Source organism: Mastomys coucha, unplaced genomic scaffold (genome assembly GCF_008632895.1).
Source record: "Mastomys coucha isolate ucsf_1 unplaced genomic scaffold, UCSF_Mcou_1 pScaffold23, whole genome shotgun sequence".
NCBI lineage: Eukaryota > Metazoa > Chordata > Mammalia > Rodentia > Muridae > Mastomys > Mastomys coucha.
In genome coordinates this window covers 96,141,808-96,160,612 of record NW_022196906.1, presented here as the reverse complement: position 1 = coordinate 96,160,612, position 18,805 = coordinate 96,141,808, and the positions used below count along the sequence as shown (strand labels likewise).

Below are 18,805 nucleotides of genomic sequence, written 5' to 3'. Positions count from 1 at the left end.
GGGGGGGGGGGCTATCTGGTATCAGGTGGGTAGGTAGCAGAGGGGACCTGTGGGAAAGGGGCAGAAGGGGATGAACAACTGAAGTTCTGGGATCCTAGGTCTTCAAATAGGCTCCACTTGTTAGACTGCCCATCCAGAGATGGGGGTACCTATGGCTGAGTCCTTTGTGTTCTGTCACAGCATCCAGCACAGGGCCAGGCACTTGCCGAACAAGTCTGATGAGCTCTCACTGAGGAAAGAGTTGACTGCGGAGGCTGTGAGCACCCGAGGCTGGCTCTAGCTGCAGCTGAGGCGGAGGACATTCCTCAGAGAGCAGTGAGGGATGGGGTCCTGAGATGGCCGTAGTGAACAGAGTCCTAGAACCCTGAAGTTTGGTGGGGACTGTCCTGGAGCACATCCGTACGCTGGGATGCTATTGCAGGAGCCCTCTTGGGGCTCTCCTCAGGCCTCCCCCGCTTGCAGCAGCCTGCTTTCACCCCCCCTGCTGTTGCCATGGAAACGCCAGCTTCAGGTGCTGCTGAGGGCCAGCTGGGCAGCTCAGGCTTTTTAGGACAGGCCCGAGCAAGTAAGGGGCCCTCAACCGTTCCCAATGGAAGGAAGGTTGGACTCAGGGAAGGGGCTGTCAGGAGGGAAAATGGCTGTGATAGGGCTTTTCTCAGAGACAGGCACAAACGCTTTCTCTAGGGGTAGGTGGCGGTCCCCTCAACTTGGTTTGGCTTGTAAGGAAGGAGCAGAATCTTGTTATCAGCTAGGATCCCTGGTACTGCGGGGGCTCAGCTGCTTGCCCAGGACCCAGGTCTCCATTCATGGTCATCAGCCAGGCTCCCAGCAGGCTATGTAGGTATTTGAGGCTCCTGAGGATGACTGGCGAGGCATCTCCAGGCCCTCACCTAAACTCTGGGAGGCACACAGGATCTGGGGTCTTCGCCTTACATGTGGGTTGCTGGAATTGCTAAACCACTCCATCCCTGGTCCCCAGCTAGAACATCCGCGTATGCACACACATGGCTGCTTTTCTGCCCTTAGCACATCTCAGAGATGCTCGGGGTTGGGAGACAATGTCCCCCCCCCCCCCCCCCCCCCCCCCCCCCCGACCCTCCCGTTGGCTGAGGGTCAACTGGCTTGTTTTCTACACCCACCCGCCTTTGCAAGCTCTTGAAGAGCTTGAAGTGGCTAATAGAGGCACTAGGAATGTGGAAGATGGGCAGGCCCAACATTCCCTGGGGTCCAGAAGTAGTGGGAAACACCATGTTAACTTGGGGGAGCGGGGACACACCTCTCTGGTAGATTGAGTCTCAAACATCAGTGAGGCAGGAAGGAGAATTCTCTAGGCATCGTGGGGAAAGCTTTTTCTCACCTAGCCCTATAACAACAAAGTACTAACAACACAAGGGCAGGCACAGGCAGGGGCGTACACTTCACAATACCTTGGATTTACATAGCACCTTTTTCTTCCAGAGGGCCCTGGCCTCTGTCCCTTCATCCACAGCCACACTGAGTGAGCCTTTGGCAGCCCGAATTCCTCAGTGCCTGTGGCAGAGCAGGAAGACTGAGGCAGGGGAGACTGAAGCAGAGGCCTAGAAGTGGTTTCATGCAGATTAGTGGTGTCACGGGCTCTCTGCACTTAGCTTGGGCCCTCCCTGGGCAGGGCTGGCCGTAACCCTGGGAGACTGGAGGGAATGCAGCCCCTCACTGGTCATTCACTTTGTATTTCAGGATGTAGCTGTAGAAGTTGTGGTTAGCGTTCTCTAGCACCATGACGTAGACTTCTTGGCAGCCGGCCGTGTTGCAGCTGCCCTCCCAGTAGCCCTCGGGGTTAAGGGTCAAGGGCCACGTGTCCTGCCCTTTCACCAGAGCTTTGGCGATACCATGCAGCTTGAGTTTGAAGGATATGTTGCGATTGGCAGGAAGCACACCAGAGAGAGGCTCTAGCAGCTCATTGTCCTGCCCCCAGTTGCCGAAGCTCTCGGGGAACATAGGCCAGTTCACTTTGGTGTTGGCGCAGCACAAGAGGTAGTTGAAGACAAAGACGAAGTTGCCTTGTTCTTGCCTCTTCTTCACAAAGATCTTAAGGGCAAACTTGCCTGCGTGGGGCAGCTGGACTTTGAGCTCGGTCCTCTTCTCTCGGTTCAACTGGAAGATGTAGCGCCGCTGTGTCTCCTCAGTGATCGGGCCATCGTCGCCATGAAGGGATGCCAGGACACTGATGCCCTCTTCCACGCCGAAGCTGACGGAGCAGCGACCATCGCTCGTGTGAATGATGGGGTCAGAGTGTGAGGGCTTCGTGATGCCCATCTGCTCTGAGAACCAGCTGGGGCCCACGGGCTGGTGGAGCTCACTGGGCAGCCGGACAGAGAAGTCTACGTAGTTGCACTTGAGCGTGTATTCCAGCACCGAGCTGTAGATTTCAGAGTTGCCTTTGGCGAAGATCTGCAACTTGTGGGTGCCCATGGTCGGAGGGTACACCTCCAGCTTCATCCCATTCTTCCTGAGGCTCAGGAGTCCGTGTTCCTGCTTGCCGTTGAGCATGAACATGAACAGGGTTGGGGCCCGGCTCTCAATGGTGACTGTGGCCTTGCCGTTCACTGCACGGAGAGGAAGTTGTGGTTAGGTGAGGCCGATCCGGTGTGCGCTGGTGAATGCTTAACTGCGGTGGGGAAGGTGTGACTTACAGTGTGTGTGTCCATATCTGTGGTGTGACTATTTCTACCAAGCTTGATTTTTATCAATGTGATGGCCCTGAACACGGTTTCCTTTGGACTCATTTGGGTGACTATGTTTGAAACAGCTGATAACTGGGATGCCTGGGGGGTGGGGTGGGAGATGGACAAGAAACCCTACCCTATCCATATGTGTCCCTTTCCTTTACTGTCCCACTTGGTTTACGTTAGATGGAGCCTGCCTGGATATCTTACTTGATCCCAGAGCAGGGAGGGGCCTAAAGAGATGGAAAGAGTGCGGTCTCTTTCAAGTCTTAAGTCTTAAAAGAAAGATTTGTTTTTATGAGTGTGCACATATGTCTTTGTGTGAATGCCCTGTGTGTGTGAGTGTGTGGGTGTGTGGGTGTGTAGTGGTCCAGAAGAGGGTACTAATTCCCCTGGAGCTGGAGTTACAGGCCATTGTGAGCTGACTAAAGGATGTGGGTACTGGGAGCAGAACTCAGGTCCTCCAGATGACCTCCAGGCTCTCTTAAACACTGAGCTATCCACCCAGTCCCCCCACAACTCTTAAGTATTACTTTCATATCACTCCCCTGTAAAGATTATGGTGTCAACAGCTGTCATACGAATACAACACCTTAACCGGTAAGGATTTTCCTCCAAGAGTCTATGCCCAGGAGTGTTAATAGGGTATTTTCCTGTTCTCCTCTCTCCAACACTTGCTTCTCACATAGGGGTGCCATTGCTGTGTTTCTGGACTGGGTCTCAGAGAACCACTACATTCATTCCCTGTCATGCCAGCTTCTCCTTGACCTGCCTCTGCATTCCTCTGTTTGATCATTGCTTTTCACTGGCTTTTGCAGCTCATGAAGGCTTCTTCTATCTGGGCTTCCCTGGATCCCCAGTGCAGTGTCTGTTCTGAGAGCCTAGCCGTGGCTTCTGTTAGAAGCTGACTACTCTACCCCGTGCCCAGCATCTTCTCTAGTCCTGCTCATGGATGGAGACAGGTAAAGGAAAAAGCTGTCTGCTTCACGTTCACTACTAATCCTCCATTCCATACATGGTGGGGACTCACCTTAAAGACCTGGCTGCAGGGATGCTGGAGGGATGCTGGAGGGATGCTGGGGGGATGCTGGAGGGAATGCTGGAGGGAATGCTAGAGGGATGCTGGAGGGAATGCTGGAGGGATGCTGGAGGGATGCTGGAGGGATGCTGGAGGGATGCTGGAGTAGTCTGGGGATGCTGGAGGTCTCTTCCAGAGAACCCACCATTTCCAGAATGAATTGCGGGAGCGCTTTTCTATACTCTGCCTTTGTCTGAGCTGTGGGCTCTTTGGGAAGAACTTAGTGCCTGTCTTAGAGAACATTTGGTAGAAGTGTGCTAAGCATCTCAGAAGAGGAGAATTATTGGGGACCCCGAAGGCCACTGAAGGACCACAGCTGGCACCTCTCTATCCTCTCTGCCTCTTCTCTCCTTCCTGTATCTGCTGACTCTCCCCTTCCTCTTCATCCCACCCCCACTCCCTCTTCTGCTTCCTTCCCATCTCTGTTCTTAAGGCAACTCACAGGCCCCAAGAAATATTCTTACAATATGTATCATGAATATGGAACTGAGTTTTAGGTTAGTATAAATTAAGAAATCTGGTGTTTACATTTTTACATCTCCCAAAAAAGGCAAACTCAACTCAGCAATACGATCATGAGGGTGTTGTGGTCTGCTCAAGTCTTTCTTGTGGTTTAATGTCTCACAATAGAGACCACAGACCTCTCTCAGACTCGGGTGCAGGAAATGAGCTTTGAAGTGAGCAGCTGTGGGCTGTTACTTCAATAGCTGAAGCGGCCACGTGTCTGTTACTTACCAGAGACCACGGAAGCTCTGCATCCAGGTCAAGCATCCATGGGGAAGCGCAATGGGCAAGAGGTACCTGCTCCTGACTGCCTCCTGGTACACCCCTGCCCTGTCCCCTTACTCCATCAGCCTGCAGTGTGAAGTGGGGTCAAGGCCATCATCCCTCAGGATCCCCTAGCTGATTGCTTCTGGGAGCTCAGGCCTCTGTCTGGGATGTGTAGAGGCTTCCTGGTGGCAGAGCTGGTGCTGATAGGTTGAGCTTTGATGGGAAGAGGGAGGTGGGCTGGTCAGCCTTCTTGACCCCTACTGTGGTGCGCCAAGAGCAGCACCAGGCTCTGGATCCCCAGAGAGGCATGAGAAACAAATCCTTTAGGGAGAGTCCTTTGAGATCCATGACTGTGATTCTGGGATTGGGCCTTTCCCCTCTAGAGTGTGCAATGGCTGCCATGTTTTCCATAGTCAAGGGACAACAAGTGTCAGCTCAGGCCATGGAAGATAGCTAAGCTTGGTCTGATTTTCTTGGCTCACTCTAGGGGGAAGGGAGCTTCAGCCATTCCTTACCTGTTCTGATCATGGATGTCTCTGGGTGGGCGCTCAACATGCCCTTGTTGTAGAATTCACTCTTGTGGTACATGTTGTTCTCAAATTGCCTCAGAGACTGGGGCGGCTTCAGCAGTTGCCAGTTTTTGTTGTCTGGGAAGTGGTCCTCAATGAACAGGGCGGGGTGGGTGAGGAAGTAGAATTCATTGTAGCTGGAGTAGAGGAAGGCCTGGTTAGGAGCCGTGTATAAGAGTTGGCCTGACCACCATCACCCACATCTAGGCGTCTCATGGGGGAGCTTTGGGAAACCTTTGTCTAGCTGACCCAACCACTGGATTGGGTGTTGCTGACAACAGAAGCTTGACCGCAGGATGATCTGTGGTCTTAATGTGGGCACTGGAGACTCTACAGTGGCTGCGTGCGGACCCTGGGGCCGCACAGGATCTGAAGTCTCTTCTGAGACAAGGCCACGGCATGAACTCAGAGAGGGCCTGCTCTCAGAGCCTTAGGATGTTATGGATAGGGTTGAGACAGAAAAGACGGCTCTCTCCATGTTCAATACCCAAAATTAGCTTGAAAGGACCCAAAGCATGATCCGTAGAGCAGGTGTGGACAGCGAGAGGATGGGAAGGTAGGTAAGAGAGGGGCCCGTGTTCTAGTTGCTCGGGGCAGGGGAGCTGATGTGGTGGGGGAACGTCTGTAGCTCTTTAGGGCTGGTTGGAGATAGAGATAAAGAGAAGAAAAGGGAGGCAGCCTGGGCTTCGGAGGCTTTGCTCTGCCTAAGGGGGGCACTGTTGAGAGTAACAGCTGTATGTATGGTGAGTACCAAGGTTTCCCAAATAAAGGAGGACTAAGGCTTTCGATGGATGTCACGACCTCTAAGAACGCCGTGCTTGGCTGTAGGCTAAGTTCAGGGTTAGCCAAGCCTTGGAGGATGATCGTGGTCCAGACTGTACAGTGAGGACCCAGGTGGCTCAGCTCCACCTAACGCTCTCCTCTCTGCCAACCGCATCCTTCTTTCCTCCTTCAGAGAACAGGAAATGGAGGAGAAGATGGAGCATCTAGGCATCATAGCTGCTGGCAGTGAGGGTTCCTTAGCCGTTCCTCTCCTCAAGTGTGGTCTGGGGCAAACCGGAAAGACTCCTGGGTTTAGCTGCAAGGACTCCTGAAGAGTCACAGAAGTCACAGAAGGGTGAGGTGACAAGAAAATTCAGCTCCTTGCAAGTGACCTGGAAGCTTTAGGGAAGGTGAATGGAGCTAGGCAAGGCTCTCCAGCCTTCCCCCTCCCACTTGGCCCCTCCCTTCCCCCAGGTGTCTCCCTTCTTCAACCTTGTCCCCACCCCCCACCCCCACAGAGAAGACACTGGCAAAGCTGAGCCTCGACTTACAGGAAGGTGAATTTGGAGGTGGTGGTGTCCACCAGGCCACTGCCCCAGGTGCTGTCCACCAGGTGCCAACGACCCTCAAGGTACACAGCATTCCAGGCATGGTCGAACTCTCCAGAGAAGCTTTGGCCGGTCTGGTAGCCGAAGCCCTTGGAGTAGCCAGGCACGGTGACACACTGCACGCCAGCAACCCTGGGGATGGGACACGGGTCTGAGAAGGGGCTTGAGTGATGGGGTGTGTGGACAGGGATCCATAGTGCTGGCAGGCCCTGCCTGGGCAGACTGACTGCAGCCATGTGGTTTGCTACTCCCCTGAGACTCTTCAGCTCACTTCTGAAGTGTCTCCCCAGGGCCTGCTTGACATGATCCGATGCACCGCATCTCAGGAGGAAAAATCAGGACAAGAGTAAGGACGGCCTCGAGAATGCAGGGAGCCGTGAGACCGGCATGTTCTTGGAAGAAAACCCAACGTGAAAGAGCTACACACAGAGGCTGGGAAGCCAGCACACCTCGGGAGGGTGCTGGTGGTGAGGGAGGAGAAAGCCAAGCTCTGATTCCTGGCTGTCCTCTCCTCTGCATGGGTTGGGAAGGCAGGGAAACTGTGTGTCCAGAACTACCCTAGGAGAATGGGCTGGCTGTCAGGAGGCCTGACCATCGCCTTTGGCCTTTGTGAGGAAGGAATAGAAAGCACCATGGTGCATTAAGATCTTTCACTGACTACCTGCCTGGGCCACTGCACTGGCTGGTTTTGTATCACCTTGACACAAGCTAATGTCATCAGAGGAGGGAGCCTCCATTGACAAAATGCCTCTGTAAGATTGGGCTGTAGGCAAGATCTGAGGGCATTTTCTTAATGACTAATAGGGAGAGGGCCCAGGCTATTGTGCATGGGGACACCCCTGGGCTAGTAGTCTTAGATTCTATAAAAAGCAGACTGAGCAAGCCATTGTGAGCAAGCCAGTAAGCAGCGCTCCTCCATGGTCTCTGTGCCAGCTTCTGCCTCCAGGCTCCTGTCCTGTTTGAGATCCTGTCCTGACTTCCTTCGATGATGAACTGTGATGTAGAAGCATAAGCTGAATAAGCCCTTTTCCTCCCCAAGTTGCTTTGGTCACAGTGTTTCATCACAGCATTAATAACCCTGACTAAGACAGCTACCATTTTGAAGACTATCTGTTCTGTGAGGAGTGGAAACACTGACTGGCTAGCCCTGGCTTTGGAGCCTTTTTGACAGGGTATCCCCTTGGCATGCAGCAAAGCAGGTATCACTTTGGGGAAAGTTGAACTGTGGGGGATGGGTGCCAGTCACTTTTGGAGACCTCATAAAACCAGGTCTGGGCTGTGGCCAACACCCCAAGGCTGAATCAGCAAGTCCTCTGAGGGCCCTGCCTTCCCCACACCCACTGCCCCCTCTCTTAAGCAGTTCCTCCCCAACATGGCTATCGGCAAATGGACAGTACCAGTCTGACCTATGTGGAGCTGCTGGCCCCGGAGCTGCTGGCTCCAGAACTGTTGGCCCCTGTGCTGGTGGTCCTGATGCAGAGCTGCCCCACCCCAACACTTTTCTTGCATTTGTGAAAACTGGTATAATAAATTCACAAGTCTACTGAGTCCTGGATGCCCAAAGTGATTCTTCATTGGAAGCCCATCTGCACCCCAACAACTGCCCCACCCTCCACACAGTGCTGACCCTGAGCATCTCTCTGATGCCTGCTTCAGGTAGCAGCAGCTGATCACCCTCGGGATGCATCAGGTCTGAATCTCCAGTCACGTTAAACAACAGGGTCTTAGACTAATGGGGTAAGAAGATCGTGCATTTACTGTGAGGTTAGGGAGAGGTTTCCCCACGAAGATGGGTATTTAGCTAGTATTTAGTAGAATACCACATCGAGTATTACTGATCTATACTTACACAACATTTGTTGGGTCACTGGTGCAAATGTGATAGCATGAAAATGAAGAGATTCTCATTTCTCACACTGCTTCACATGCAGATAACTATGGCATGTAGCCACATCCTCTGTAGCTCTCCTCTCCCTGCAGAACCACACTGAGGCCACCCACACTGAGACTCCTTACAGGGAATGGCATTTGGTGGTTCTGTTGAGGTTTGTTCTGTTGCTACGTATTGTAATGCTGAATACTGGCCCCCAAGGTTTGGTTGCCTCTAGAGATGAGGAAATCCTCACCAAGTGATGCTATGTAGCATTACCCTCCAAGTTATCCCTGATTGGTCAATCAAGATGCCTACAGCCTGTAGCTGGGCAGAAGAGAGGTAGGCAGGTTTTGGTTTCTGGGCTTGGAGTCTGAAGCAGAGACCACAAGGAGAGAGGAGGGGAGAGAAGAAGGAAGAAGATACCATGAGAGAGGCAGAATCATGAGCACATGGTTAACATGGGCCAGCCAGTTGGAGTAGGAGTGGCCCAGGGGACACAAGGCAAGTGATATCTCAGGGTTATTGACAGGGAAGTAGACAAAATAGCATAGAGGGTTGATATCTGCCCAGCTCTAGTGCTGTTAAGGCTTGTTACAAATATGAAGGTTTTGTGTCTTTTATTTGGGAACTATATGATTAAGGGTGGGGAAGAAATCACCAATTAATTTTGACTACAACAGGTCCCTGCCCTTCTGCCCACGGTGCCAAAGAGGCGTTAGGCCTCCAGGGCTTCCTGGGGGAATCTCATGAGATTATAGCAGCTGGGCCCTGTGAAAATATTTCAGGAGCACTTGGGGACATTCTGTTGATAGACACCTAGAGGAGCTAGACCCTGATGGCAGGATTTTCTGTTGGTGATGGTCCAAAATGAGTCCCAGAATAAAAGGTCTTTCTGGAGCAGGAAGCCACAGCAAACAGAGCCTCTCTGAGTGTAAATGTATGTATACATGGAGAATGAGGGCAGGGATGGGTGGGGAGAGATTCTCGATCCTTTGGAAATGGGATTATAGATGGTTTGATTTCTTTAAATTCCCCCGCATCTTAATTTTTTGGAAGGGGCTTTAGGTCAGGGGCAGAGTGCCTGCCTTGCATGCAAGAGCCAAGACTCAGTCTCCATTACTGTAAAAAGCAGCAGGGCTGGGCAGGGGAGGGAACAGAACAACACTTGAAAATGTGATTCTATGTTAGTTTTATGACTGGAAAAACTTAAGTTATATTCTTCAGTGAATTATTTTCCATAGCTACTAAAAAACACCGGGTAGGTAAACTTTAGTCTGGTGTGGATGGCAAAAGGAAGTCCTGGGAACCTTTGTGTTTGCAAATGGCTCACTTCCCAGGAAGGGCGAGTGGTGAGTGGAACGCTGGAGTGTGGATTGTGGCCCTCTTCTTGCTCCCTGCTCAGAGCATCGGATCAAGGAAGGATGGAGGAGCATCTAGTATCCACATCATCTCTGGGTGCTGGAGTGAACTGTGCTCTCCCATAGGCACACTGTGCCTCCTCCTCTTGGAGGAAGCTTGTTTTAAAGTAGTGGGTGGGAGATACTCTTCCACCCAGGAGAAGCAAGTGGAGAAGGGTCTCGCCCAGCCCAGGAAAGAGTCATAGGAGGAGGAAAGGACGAGTGACATGTACCTGTATTGCTCCAAGCTAGAATGGGTGGCCATAGAGTGCAGCCAGGAAATCAGGACTCTAAATTGTTACCTCTACCAGTCACCTGCAATGACCTTGCCAAGCTCATTATGGGCTAAAAAGGATGGTTGGCATTAAGTGATCTCCAGGGGGCAATTCTCCTCTGACAGACCGAGGAGAAGGAGAAAGGGCTGTGGGGAATGCCTGTGGCAGAACTAAGATGAAAAATGAAGTCAGCTGTAAGTTTATGCATTGCTGGAGTATGGCATGGGGGACATTTTATTATCTGGCAGCTGTGTGTAAGACGAATTGGACAGAAGTCACAATGTAAAGTGTTGTCAATAATCCGTAGTTTTTATATGAATTAAATAATTCACAGGCATAAAACAATGATTGTAGAACTATCTGTCCAGCCTCTCTGGCTCCTGATCAGATCATGATCCGTGACCCCTTCATGTCATTGAGAGAGCTCTGACTGTACAAATGGTGTGCCAAGCACAGGAGTGGGCACGGGGGTTGGGGGTGGGGGAGCACATGATACACAACGAACCACACAGTAAGAGATTGTTCTAAGACAAATCTCAGTGGCTGCCTTAGAAGTGCTCATGCTTGCGAAGCAGGAGGACCTGTGGACTGTCAGTGAAACACCAGACTGAAGCAGAAAAGTGTTGAAGAAGGTATCTCATCTGAGACAGGTTCCCACCTGCTGAGTAGCTTGACTAGCCAGCCCCAAACACAACCCACAAATAGGCTGTCTGTCTATTTAACAACTGTAGGCTGCAGAGTCCTGCTTCTCCCTCTGAGAGTCCTAAGAGAACCACTGTCAGTGTACCAACACTGGGAGGATGTGCATTGGAAGTTGCAAAGCCAACCTGCATGCAGGACTCATGAGCAAGCCTTTGGAGACACCCAGAACACCAGGAGAAAGCTGCAGCCCATCCCCAGACAGGACTGTGGCTTGGGGACCCGACCAATGCTCTTCGGAAGAACACTTGACCTTCCTCTGCAGCCTGATGAATGTGCACTGTGCAGAGAGGTAGGCAAATGGAAATGGCACATTACCTAGTGACCTCGGCTGGCTTCTGGAGCTACCTTCACTTCCACGAGTGCATTTCCTTGTCAAGTACCAAAGATCTGAGTGTACCAGCTTGCTGTGGTGTGTGCCCATGGCTTGCTGTGGTGTGTCCCCTGGGAACCGAATGAGGAGTTGACGGGTCCAGACCACGGTGGTTGTTTGATACAGATATGGTCCAGGCCCTGCCACAGGAGCTGTGTGATACAGCTATAACCTGTGAGCAGCTGGTAGTGCGGGGGTGGGGTTGGGGGTGGGGGGAGGAGGGGCAGGCAGGGACCCTCTGCACACAGCCGCCTTTGACCACGCTAAATGAAACATTCTTTCCTTTCATTATCTTGTTGAAAAGTGTGATTTCTAACCTGGGTGCAAACAATGGCATCTCTCTTAAAACATGGATTTGATTTCTTACAAATTGAGGTATCTCTCTGTCCTTGCTACACACCTGTCCACCTCTGGCTTCGTGAGACAGGATCTCAGAGGTTTCTGGTCTAACTGTGGTTCAGAGAGAAAGGCTACCTGACTTGGGGACACACAGCCAGCTAAAGTAAAACAATCCTGGGGTACATCAATCCTGACACACAATCTGAGAGCTTTTGCATTATGCCAGGACTTTTGCAGACAACATTCTGTTTTAATTTGTAAGTCTGTCGATGGTATACAATGAAATGAAGAGATGTTCAGCGTTGGAATTCAAGTTTGCATCCTCCTTCAGTGGAGCTATAAGGGAGGGGGGAGTTTAGTGTCCCTTTCAGAGAGGCCTTACATGACAAAGCCAGTGCTGGCAATAATTAAATTATTTAAGACAGCTCTGGGGGGTGCAGGCCTCTAGTTCTTGATAGATACTCTGGAGGCTGAGGTAGGAAAGTTATAAGCACAGGGCCTGCCTGAGTCGCAGAGTGAGTTGAAGATCAGCCTGCATAACCCAGAGAGACACTGTCTCAAAAACTTAATAGAGATGCAGCTCGGTGATAGGGTTCTTAGCTGGGTAGCACATATAAGGCTCTGGGTTTAGTCTCCAATACTGCTGAAAAAGAAGAAAAAAGAAAAAAAAAAACAAACCAAACCATCTAGCTCTTAGCGAACCTGCTTCTCCCTAGAGGCTTGGACGACCACTTTGGTCATATTGACCACCAGCAGCTAACCAAGCAGGCATGCCTCTGTCCTTCCTCCTCTCGACACTAGAAGATGTCATGGAAGATGGATGGAAATGCAGCTGACATGTGATTGGTGACAACCAGCCTGTTCAGCGTCAAAGCCTCAGACTGGTAATAAACCCCCGGTTATCTCAAATCTCTGGAAAATCTGCTAGCTGGTGTTATTGGGGCCATGATTACAGTCGGGGAGAGAATTTACTGCAGGCTGACTCAGTGGCAGGTGCCTGGGGAATTAACCTTGGCCCCTGCAAGGAGATTAGGCAGAATCAATTAAGGCTGTAGGCAATCCCAAGGCGAAAGACAGACTTACTGCTCAACGATAGAAAGTCAGAAAGAAACTGGACCAGCAATTACAGTGGGGGAGGGGCTAGGGGGGTGGAGGACACGAGAGAACTAACAAAACACACTGCATCGGAAATGTAGGAAAGACAAGGGGGAAATGAATAATGCCTGGAAACATCTTAGCCCTTACCAATCTACTTTGTTAAGTCAGTCTTTAATGAGGCCCTGGCAAGGAAGCAGAGTGTTAGGGCAGGGCTACGGAGGAGGGTTCTTTCTAAGAGGCCACCCTGGCAGTCCACAGACTAACTCAGAAAGTGCGGATTGCATGTCTGCAATTATTAAGGAATCAGCTAATGAATTTACCAAATGATTGGCAGTTATTCCAGGGGTCAAGAGGCTTAAGGGAAGCCATGCATGAATGGGCTGCTGATCTTGTAAGGTAACACTTAAGGGGGTTCACAGAACTCTGAGCTCCTGTTAAGTGTCCCAGGCAGTGCAAGGAATTTCTTCGTGCACGGTCATTGCTAGGTTGAGACTAACTTTAAGTGATGTAAAATGTTGGGGTGCATTTTAATGATGAGCTGCAGGGCAGGAAGTGGCCGTCGTTAAGCATCTGCACCAGGTCAGAGGGCCGACAGTTTCAATCAAGGCAAGCGTCAGTTTTCTGGATCTATGTGGGTGGGCTGGCAGAGTCAGTAGGAAAGTTCTGCAAAAATGCTCCTATACTCATGAAAGATGGGGCAAGCTTTAAAAAAATAGCATTCCCAAGTCAGCTGAGCGGCACCTCCACGTGGTATGCTCCCTCCTTTCAACTGTTCTACTGTTTTGCTATGAAAGCATACAGTCCCTAAAATACAGATGAAGAAACTGAGGCTTGCAAAGGTTGCTGTGCAGTCAGGGATGATCTTTCTGGCTGTACCAGGGATACATCTACAGTGAGCCAGGAGGCTCAGGAGACACACAGACATGCTTGCAATACTCACAGCAGCTCTTGCTACCTGCAGGCGTCCTGTGCAGAGGAAATGACAAGTCCATCAAGGATGGGGGAGGGGCTCATGAGGCCCCACCCTTTTCTGGGAAGCTCTAGGCAGTTAATGAATGGTTGCTGGGGCAGGAGAGCCAAATTTCTCAGTGGTAAGCTGCCTTTGTTTAACTAACCCCAACTCTTGCAGACAACCCTAATAAAATACAGTGGCCCCCCCCAAAGACATGAAAGTAGGGGCGGGGGAGTCTGTTGGAAAGAAGGGATTCAGTGGGAGGGGGAGGAGGTGAGAGCACCATGAAGGAGATATTCAAAGTACATCATATGCGTATGAAATTGTGAAAGAATGAATCAATTAAGAAAAAAAATCCGGAGAGATGGCTGGAGAGATGGCTCAGTGGTTAAGAGCACTGACTGCTCTTCCAGAGGTCCTCAGTTCAATGGGATCCAATACCCTCTTCTGAAGGCAGCTACAGTGTACTCCTATACATAAAATAAAATAAATAATTCTTAAAAAAAAAAAAAAAAACTTAAAAAAAAAGCCATCATGAGGAAAAAAAAAAAAAAGAAAAAGAAATCCAAGTGTTTTGAAATTTACAAATTCCTATGAAAACAAGCACATTCTGAAAGATGCCAGGCAGGCACTGGAAACCCCGTGGTGTTCTGGTATTTAAAAGGAAACACACAAGCCTGCCAGGCACATCCTCCCTGCTTCTTCTCACCATTCTGAAAATGCCTATTTCAGGCCTACTGTGTGTAAATGCCTATTGAGGGCCTACTGTGTGGGAGAATCTGGGCCGGATGTTCTCAGAGAGGTAGAAGAGGGGCAGGGAAGACAAAGGAAGAAAGGAGCACAGAGAGAACTGCGCTGAGAGAACAAGCCAGGACATGGGCATCGCTACCTCGACTGCCCCTCGGGGGATTCGGAGCCAATTAGTTATTTTCCTTCTTTTGTACATTTTGCAGATTATGTACAGTGAGCGTTGTTGTTTTTTTTTTAATTCAAAAAAAGTTATTAATGGGCTGACAAGATGGATCAGTGGGTAAAACCACTTGCCACCAAGCCTGATGACCCAAAGTTCAGGTGGAGGGGCTCTCACGTTACAAAGAGAGAGCTGACTTTTGAAAGTTGATCTTTGACCTCCTTCAGATGAATGCTATGACATGAATATGCTCCTCACCCCTGGGAGAGACAGAGGCCTAACTAAGTGACTAACTGGCTAACTAACTAGCTAACTAACTAACTAACTGTTAAAAATTAGTAGCAGAACAGTTGCTGCCTACCCATGATCTTAGCACTTAGGCCAGCCTCAGCCTACAGTGGATTCAAAGCCAGCCTGAGCTACATAGCTAGACTCTGTCTCAAGCACCATGGGAAGTCGCTGCAGGTTCTGAATGCTAACAGGAGGGATGAAGCTTAGTGGTAGATTATTTGTTTTCCCTGGGAAAGGCCCTGGGTTTGATCCTCAGCATCACCTGAAATAAAGAGCTATGAGATGAAAACCTGCTATAACACACACAAGTTAGTAGACAAGGTCGGACGGCAAAGGGTGGGAAGGATGCTCTGGGGTGGGGCCTAGAGAAGTGTCAGGAAGGACTGTGCACACATGGGAAGCGGAAGGACTGTGCACACATGGGACAGCAGAAGTGTGGGTGTTACTGCGAGGTGCAGAGCCAATGGGTGGCTGAGGTCAGGTTTTGGAGGACTTTGGAAGATAGCAGAGACAGGAAGATCCCAAGGCAATGGGACACCTGCAATAGGGATAGATACCACTGGGAACATGGAGGAGAAGGCGGCACTGCTGGGGGAGAAGACTGGGTCAGCCAGCATGGATCCTGTCCATTCTGAGATTAAAACCTTCCCAGAGGTGGGAAGTGGAAGTTTGGAGCAGGGAGCTGGCAGGAAAGCTAGAGGGACCCAGAACCAGGTATTTGCCCATACCTGGAAGGGGTAATACGGAGTTGGGAGGCACTGGAGCTCAGGCCAAGAATGGGTTGTGTGCATCTTAAGACAGAGTGCACACAAGTGCACACAAGGCCACAGCAGGCCAGCAGCACAACACTAAGCCAATGCCAGCTGCTTGCCTAGGGATCATCTATTACTATGGTTTGACAACTGCCACCCACAGTCCTGATCGATGGACACTGGGTATCTGAGACCTACTCATAGATTTTCAGAGACATAGCCAATCACTCACTTTCTGGTGAGCCCCCAGGACTTCCTGGTTATTCCTTAGGAGAACCCAGGAGACTTCAGAAAGGGGAGCTGCAAGGATCAGTATGGCTCTTCCGGACTTGAGACTGTCTAGATGTCACTGGAAAGTAGCGTGGCCTGTTCTCCCATGTAGGCCTGCATCTGGGCTCTGAGAATTGGGACCAAAGGCACAGCGAACTACCACCTGGGTACTGAGCTTTCCTACCAAGGGATCTTTCCAGGCATGGCTTCCCCTCCTCGAAGGACAGCCTCTCATAGTCCCCTTGGCGTCAGCAGCCACTATCCTCTGGCTTCTAGGCCTGCCATTCTTTTAACCTTCAGCTGCACAGTGAAGGGAGAAGGCAGAAAAGGGGCCTTTTATAACCAAATTATCTTTGTGCATTCATCTGCCATTATGTTAATGCATGGCAAAGCCCGGCAGATGGTCCAAAGTCAATTACACTGGTGTTAAAAAGGGAGAAATTGACCTTTTCAGGACTCACTTGGATTCCCAAGCAGAGTTTGCAAATTCAAGCTCCAGACCTGGCTTGGGGGTAAAGGTACAGAGGGCCGGGAAGAGAAGAAAGAAGGACACAGTCAGATGACAGCCCCAGGACCCTTGCTTATCACAGGCTGACTTTCATACCTGCACATCCTTTCAAAGAGGCCGGCGTAACCATCACAGTTGGTCTTCTGCGTCCTCAGGATGTCAGTGGGTTTGAAGGCCTGGCGGTCCTTCTCCTGGGCAGCCTCAACATCGTACTCTGGAAGGACAGAGGAGGTGGCTGTGAGCTCGCAAGGCTCTCAGGTGCATGAGGACAGCTCATCGAGTGCTCAGGAGGAAATGGTGGCATGGATAGAATCAGGATCCCAACCTAGCCAGATGTGGTCACCCTTTATGTAGGTGGCAAAAGGGACATCAAGGCCAAAGCAGAGAGGACCACCTGGCAGCTTTCATGGTACACACCCTTAATCCCAGCACTCAGAAGACACAGGTGGGCAGATAGCTCTTTGTGAATTCAAGGCCAGCCTGGTCTACATAGAGAGTTCCAGGCCAGCCAGGGCTGCCTAATGAAGCCTTGTCTAGGAGGGAAAAAAAGCTGGTGGTGGCAGAGGGAAGAAGGCAGCCACCCTCAGGTTCAGACCTTGGGTGAGTACATTTTCTAAGTTGTACCTGGAGGACAAAGAAGAGCCTTGGGAAATCCAGGTGGGACACTGGCTGTTCTTCATGTCAAAGGATCAAGGGTCCATCCCACTACTCAGTCAGCCACCATGTCCCCTATTTGCAGGCTTCAGCAAGGAGTAGCAGGCCTTTGACAAGCCCCTTCTGTGACTTGACAGGACCCGGTGAGAATCCTCTAACGGTCTCACCGAGAGCAGTGGGCAGCTGTTCAGGCCCAGGTCCCAGAGATGGCTAGAGAATCCTGGGAGTAGGTAGAAGCCAGTGGCCAAGGACACAGGCGGGACAGCAGGAGATAGGGAGATGAGCGTCTGCCCTTGCTAGCACTTGTCTTAGGACCTTCTGGTGTTGGTACTGTCCTTTGTACAGCTGTGTTGCTCAGCCTGTGGCCACCCTCTTGGAGACAGCCCATCCCGGGTTCTCATCTCCGTAGAGCAGGCTTACTGGGAATCCTGGACCCAGGGACAGCAACTTCTGGGTGAGGGTGCAGTTGAGGAGGGTGGTTTGTACCTTCCTCAGTTAGCCTTTGGTTACTTCAGGCACTTCTCCCTGACCTAGCTCCTCACTTTGATGAGGCAACAGAAGCAGGAATCTGAAGGAAGTGGGCATCCAGGGTCCCCAGGGCTACCCCCCTTAGTGACATACCTATATGGTGGCAGATCCAGATCCAGATGGCTCTGACCCTTTCCAGATCGCTGTGGGCTTCCTGGAGCAAGTCACTCACCAGCTCATTCAGGCCGCTCTTGACTGTCACCTGGGAGCAGAAAGATCAGACTCTATTAGGGCCAGGGGAAGATGGGAGTGTAACACCCACCAACTGTGGCCAGCTACTCTCCCTCCAGTCAGGAAGCTAGAGCAGGGCCCAGGAGGGCAGAGGGTGTCTGGGGATAAATAGTGTGGAGGGAGGGGAGCTGGACAGGGCGTGTGTGCTGGCCCAGTTGAATCTCAGGCGCTAGAGCCACCTCAGTTTTCCTCTTATTATCTGGGGCCAGCCAGGCAGGTATCCGGGTAGCTACAGCAGTCTGTGGTCATGGTTAGGATTTACTAAACCTGATCTGTGCTGGCTAGTTTTATGTCAACTTGCCACAAGCTAGAGTCATTTGGGAAGAAGGAATCTCGACTGAGAAAATACCCCACCAGATTTGACCTGTGGACAAGCTTGTCTCATTGACTTAATTGATGGTTGACGTGGGAGGCAGTGTCACCTCTGGGCTGGTGGTCCTGAGTGCTGCAGGAAAGTAAGCTGAGCAAGCCATGGGAGCAAGACAGTAGTGTTCTTCACGGCCTCTGCACCAGCTCCCATCTCTATGAGTTCCTGCCTCCATGTCCCTGGATGAGGGACTACAAGTTATAAGATGAAATGGACCCTATCCTCCCCGAGGTGCTTTTGGTCATTGTGTTTCATCACAGCAAGAGAAAAGTAACTAAGGCACCACCTATGGGTTTAACACAACCCTTGGGCCTTCTGTTCCTCACCCACACTGGTGGTGTTTAAATGTGCAATGTCCCCCTTAGGCTCATGAATCTAAACACTTGGTCCCCAGCTGGTGGCATTCTTTTAGAAGTGGTGGAACCTTCAGGAGGCAGACCCTGGCTGGAAGACATAGGTCACTGGAGGTCAGGCCTTGAGCTTTTATAGCTTGCTCCATTTCCCGTCTGTTTTCTTCCTGCCTAGGGTTGCGATTTGTCTAGCCACCTTCATGCTCTTGCTGCCAATCCCCCCCCTGTCCCCAGGCACAGTACCCCCTCAAACTGTAAGCCAGCACAAACTCTCCTTCCATCAACTCGCCTCCTGCCAGTTATTTGATCCCAATCGTAACAAAGTAACAAAGTAACGAAGCAACAAAGTAAAGTAACAGTAACAAAGTAACAAAGGTACACGGTGAAAGGACAGTCATAGACTATCCATTTGGTTTACTCAGGGTATTTTCAAGAGAGTGCTGGA

General features: G+C 50.9%; 1 protein-coding gene across 2 annotated transcripts in view; it reads right to left on the bottom strand.

The window, feature by feature from the left end:
* Nucleotides 1-1,334: 1,334 nt before the first annotated feature.
* The window catches only part of Ky (kyphoscoliosis peptidase), a 42,267-nt gene continuing 24,796 nt past the window's right edge, over nt 1,335-18,805 (bottom strand). For both annotated transcript variants that reach the window (XM_031344752.1, XM_031344751.1), the window contains exons 7-11: nt 17,506-17,614; nt 16,327-16,444; nt 6,437-6,625; nt 5,070-5,260; nt 1,335-2,585 (exon numbers count right to left, since the gene is read on the bottom strand). In XM_031344752.1, the coding sequence (XP_031200612.1) occupies nt 1,690-2,585; nt 5,070-5,260; nt 6,437-6,625; nt 16,327-16,444; nt 17,506-17,614 (1,503 nt within the window). In that variant the 3' untranslated portion in view covers nt 1,335-1,689. The remainder of the gene's footprint in view (nt 2,586-5,069; nt 5,261-6,436; nt 6,626-16,326; nt 16,445-17,505; nt 17,615-18,805) is intronic.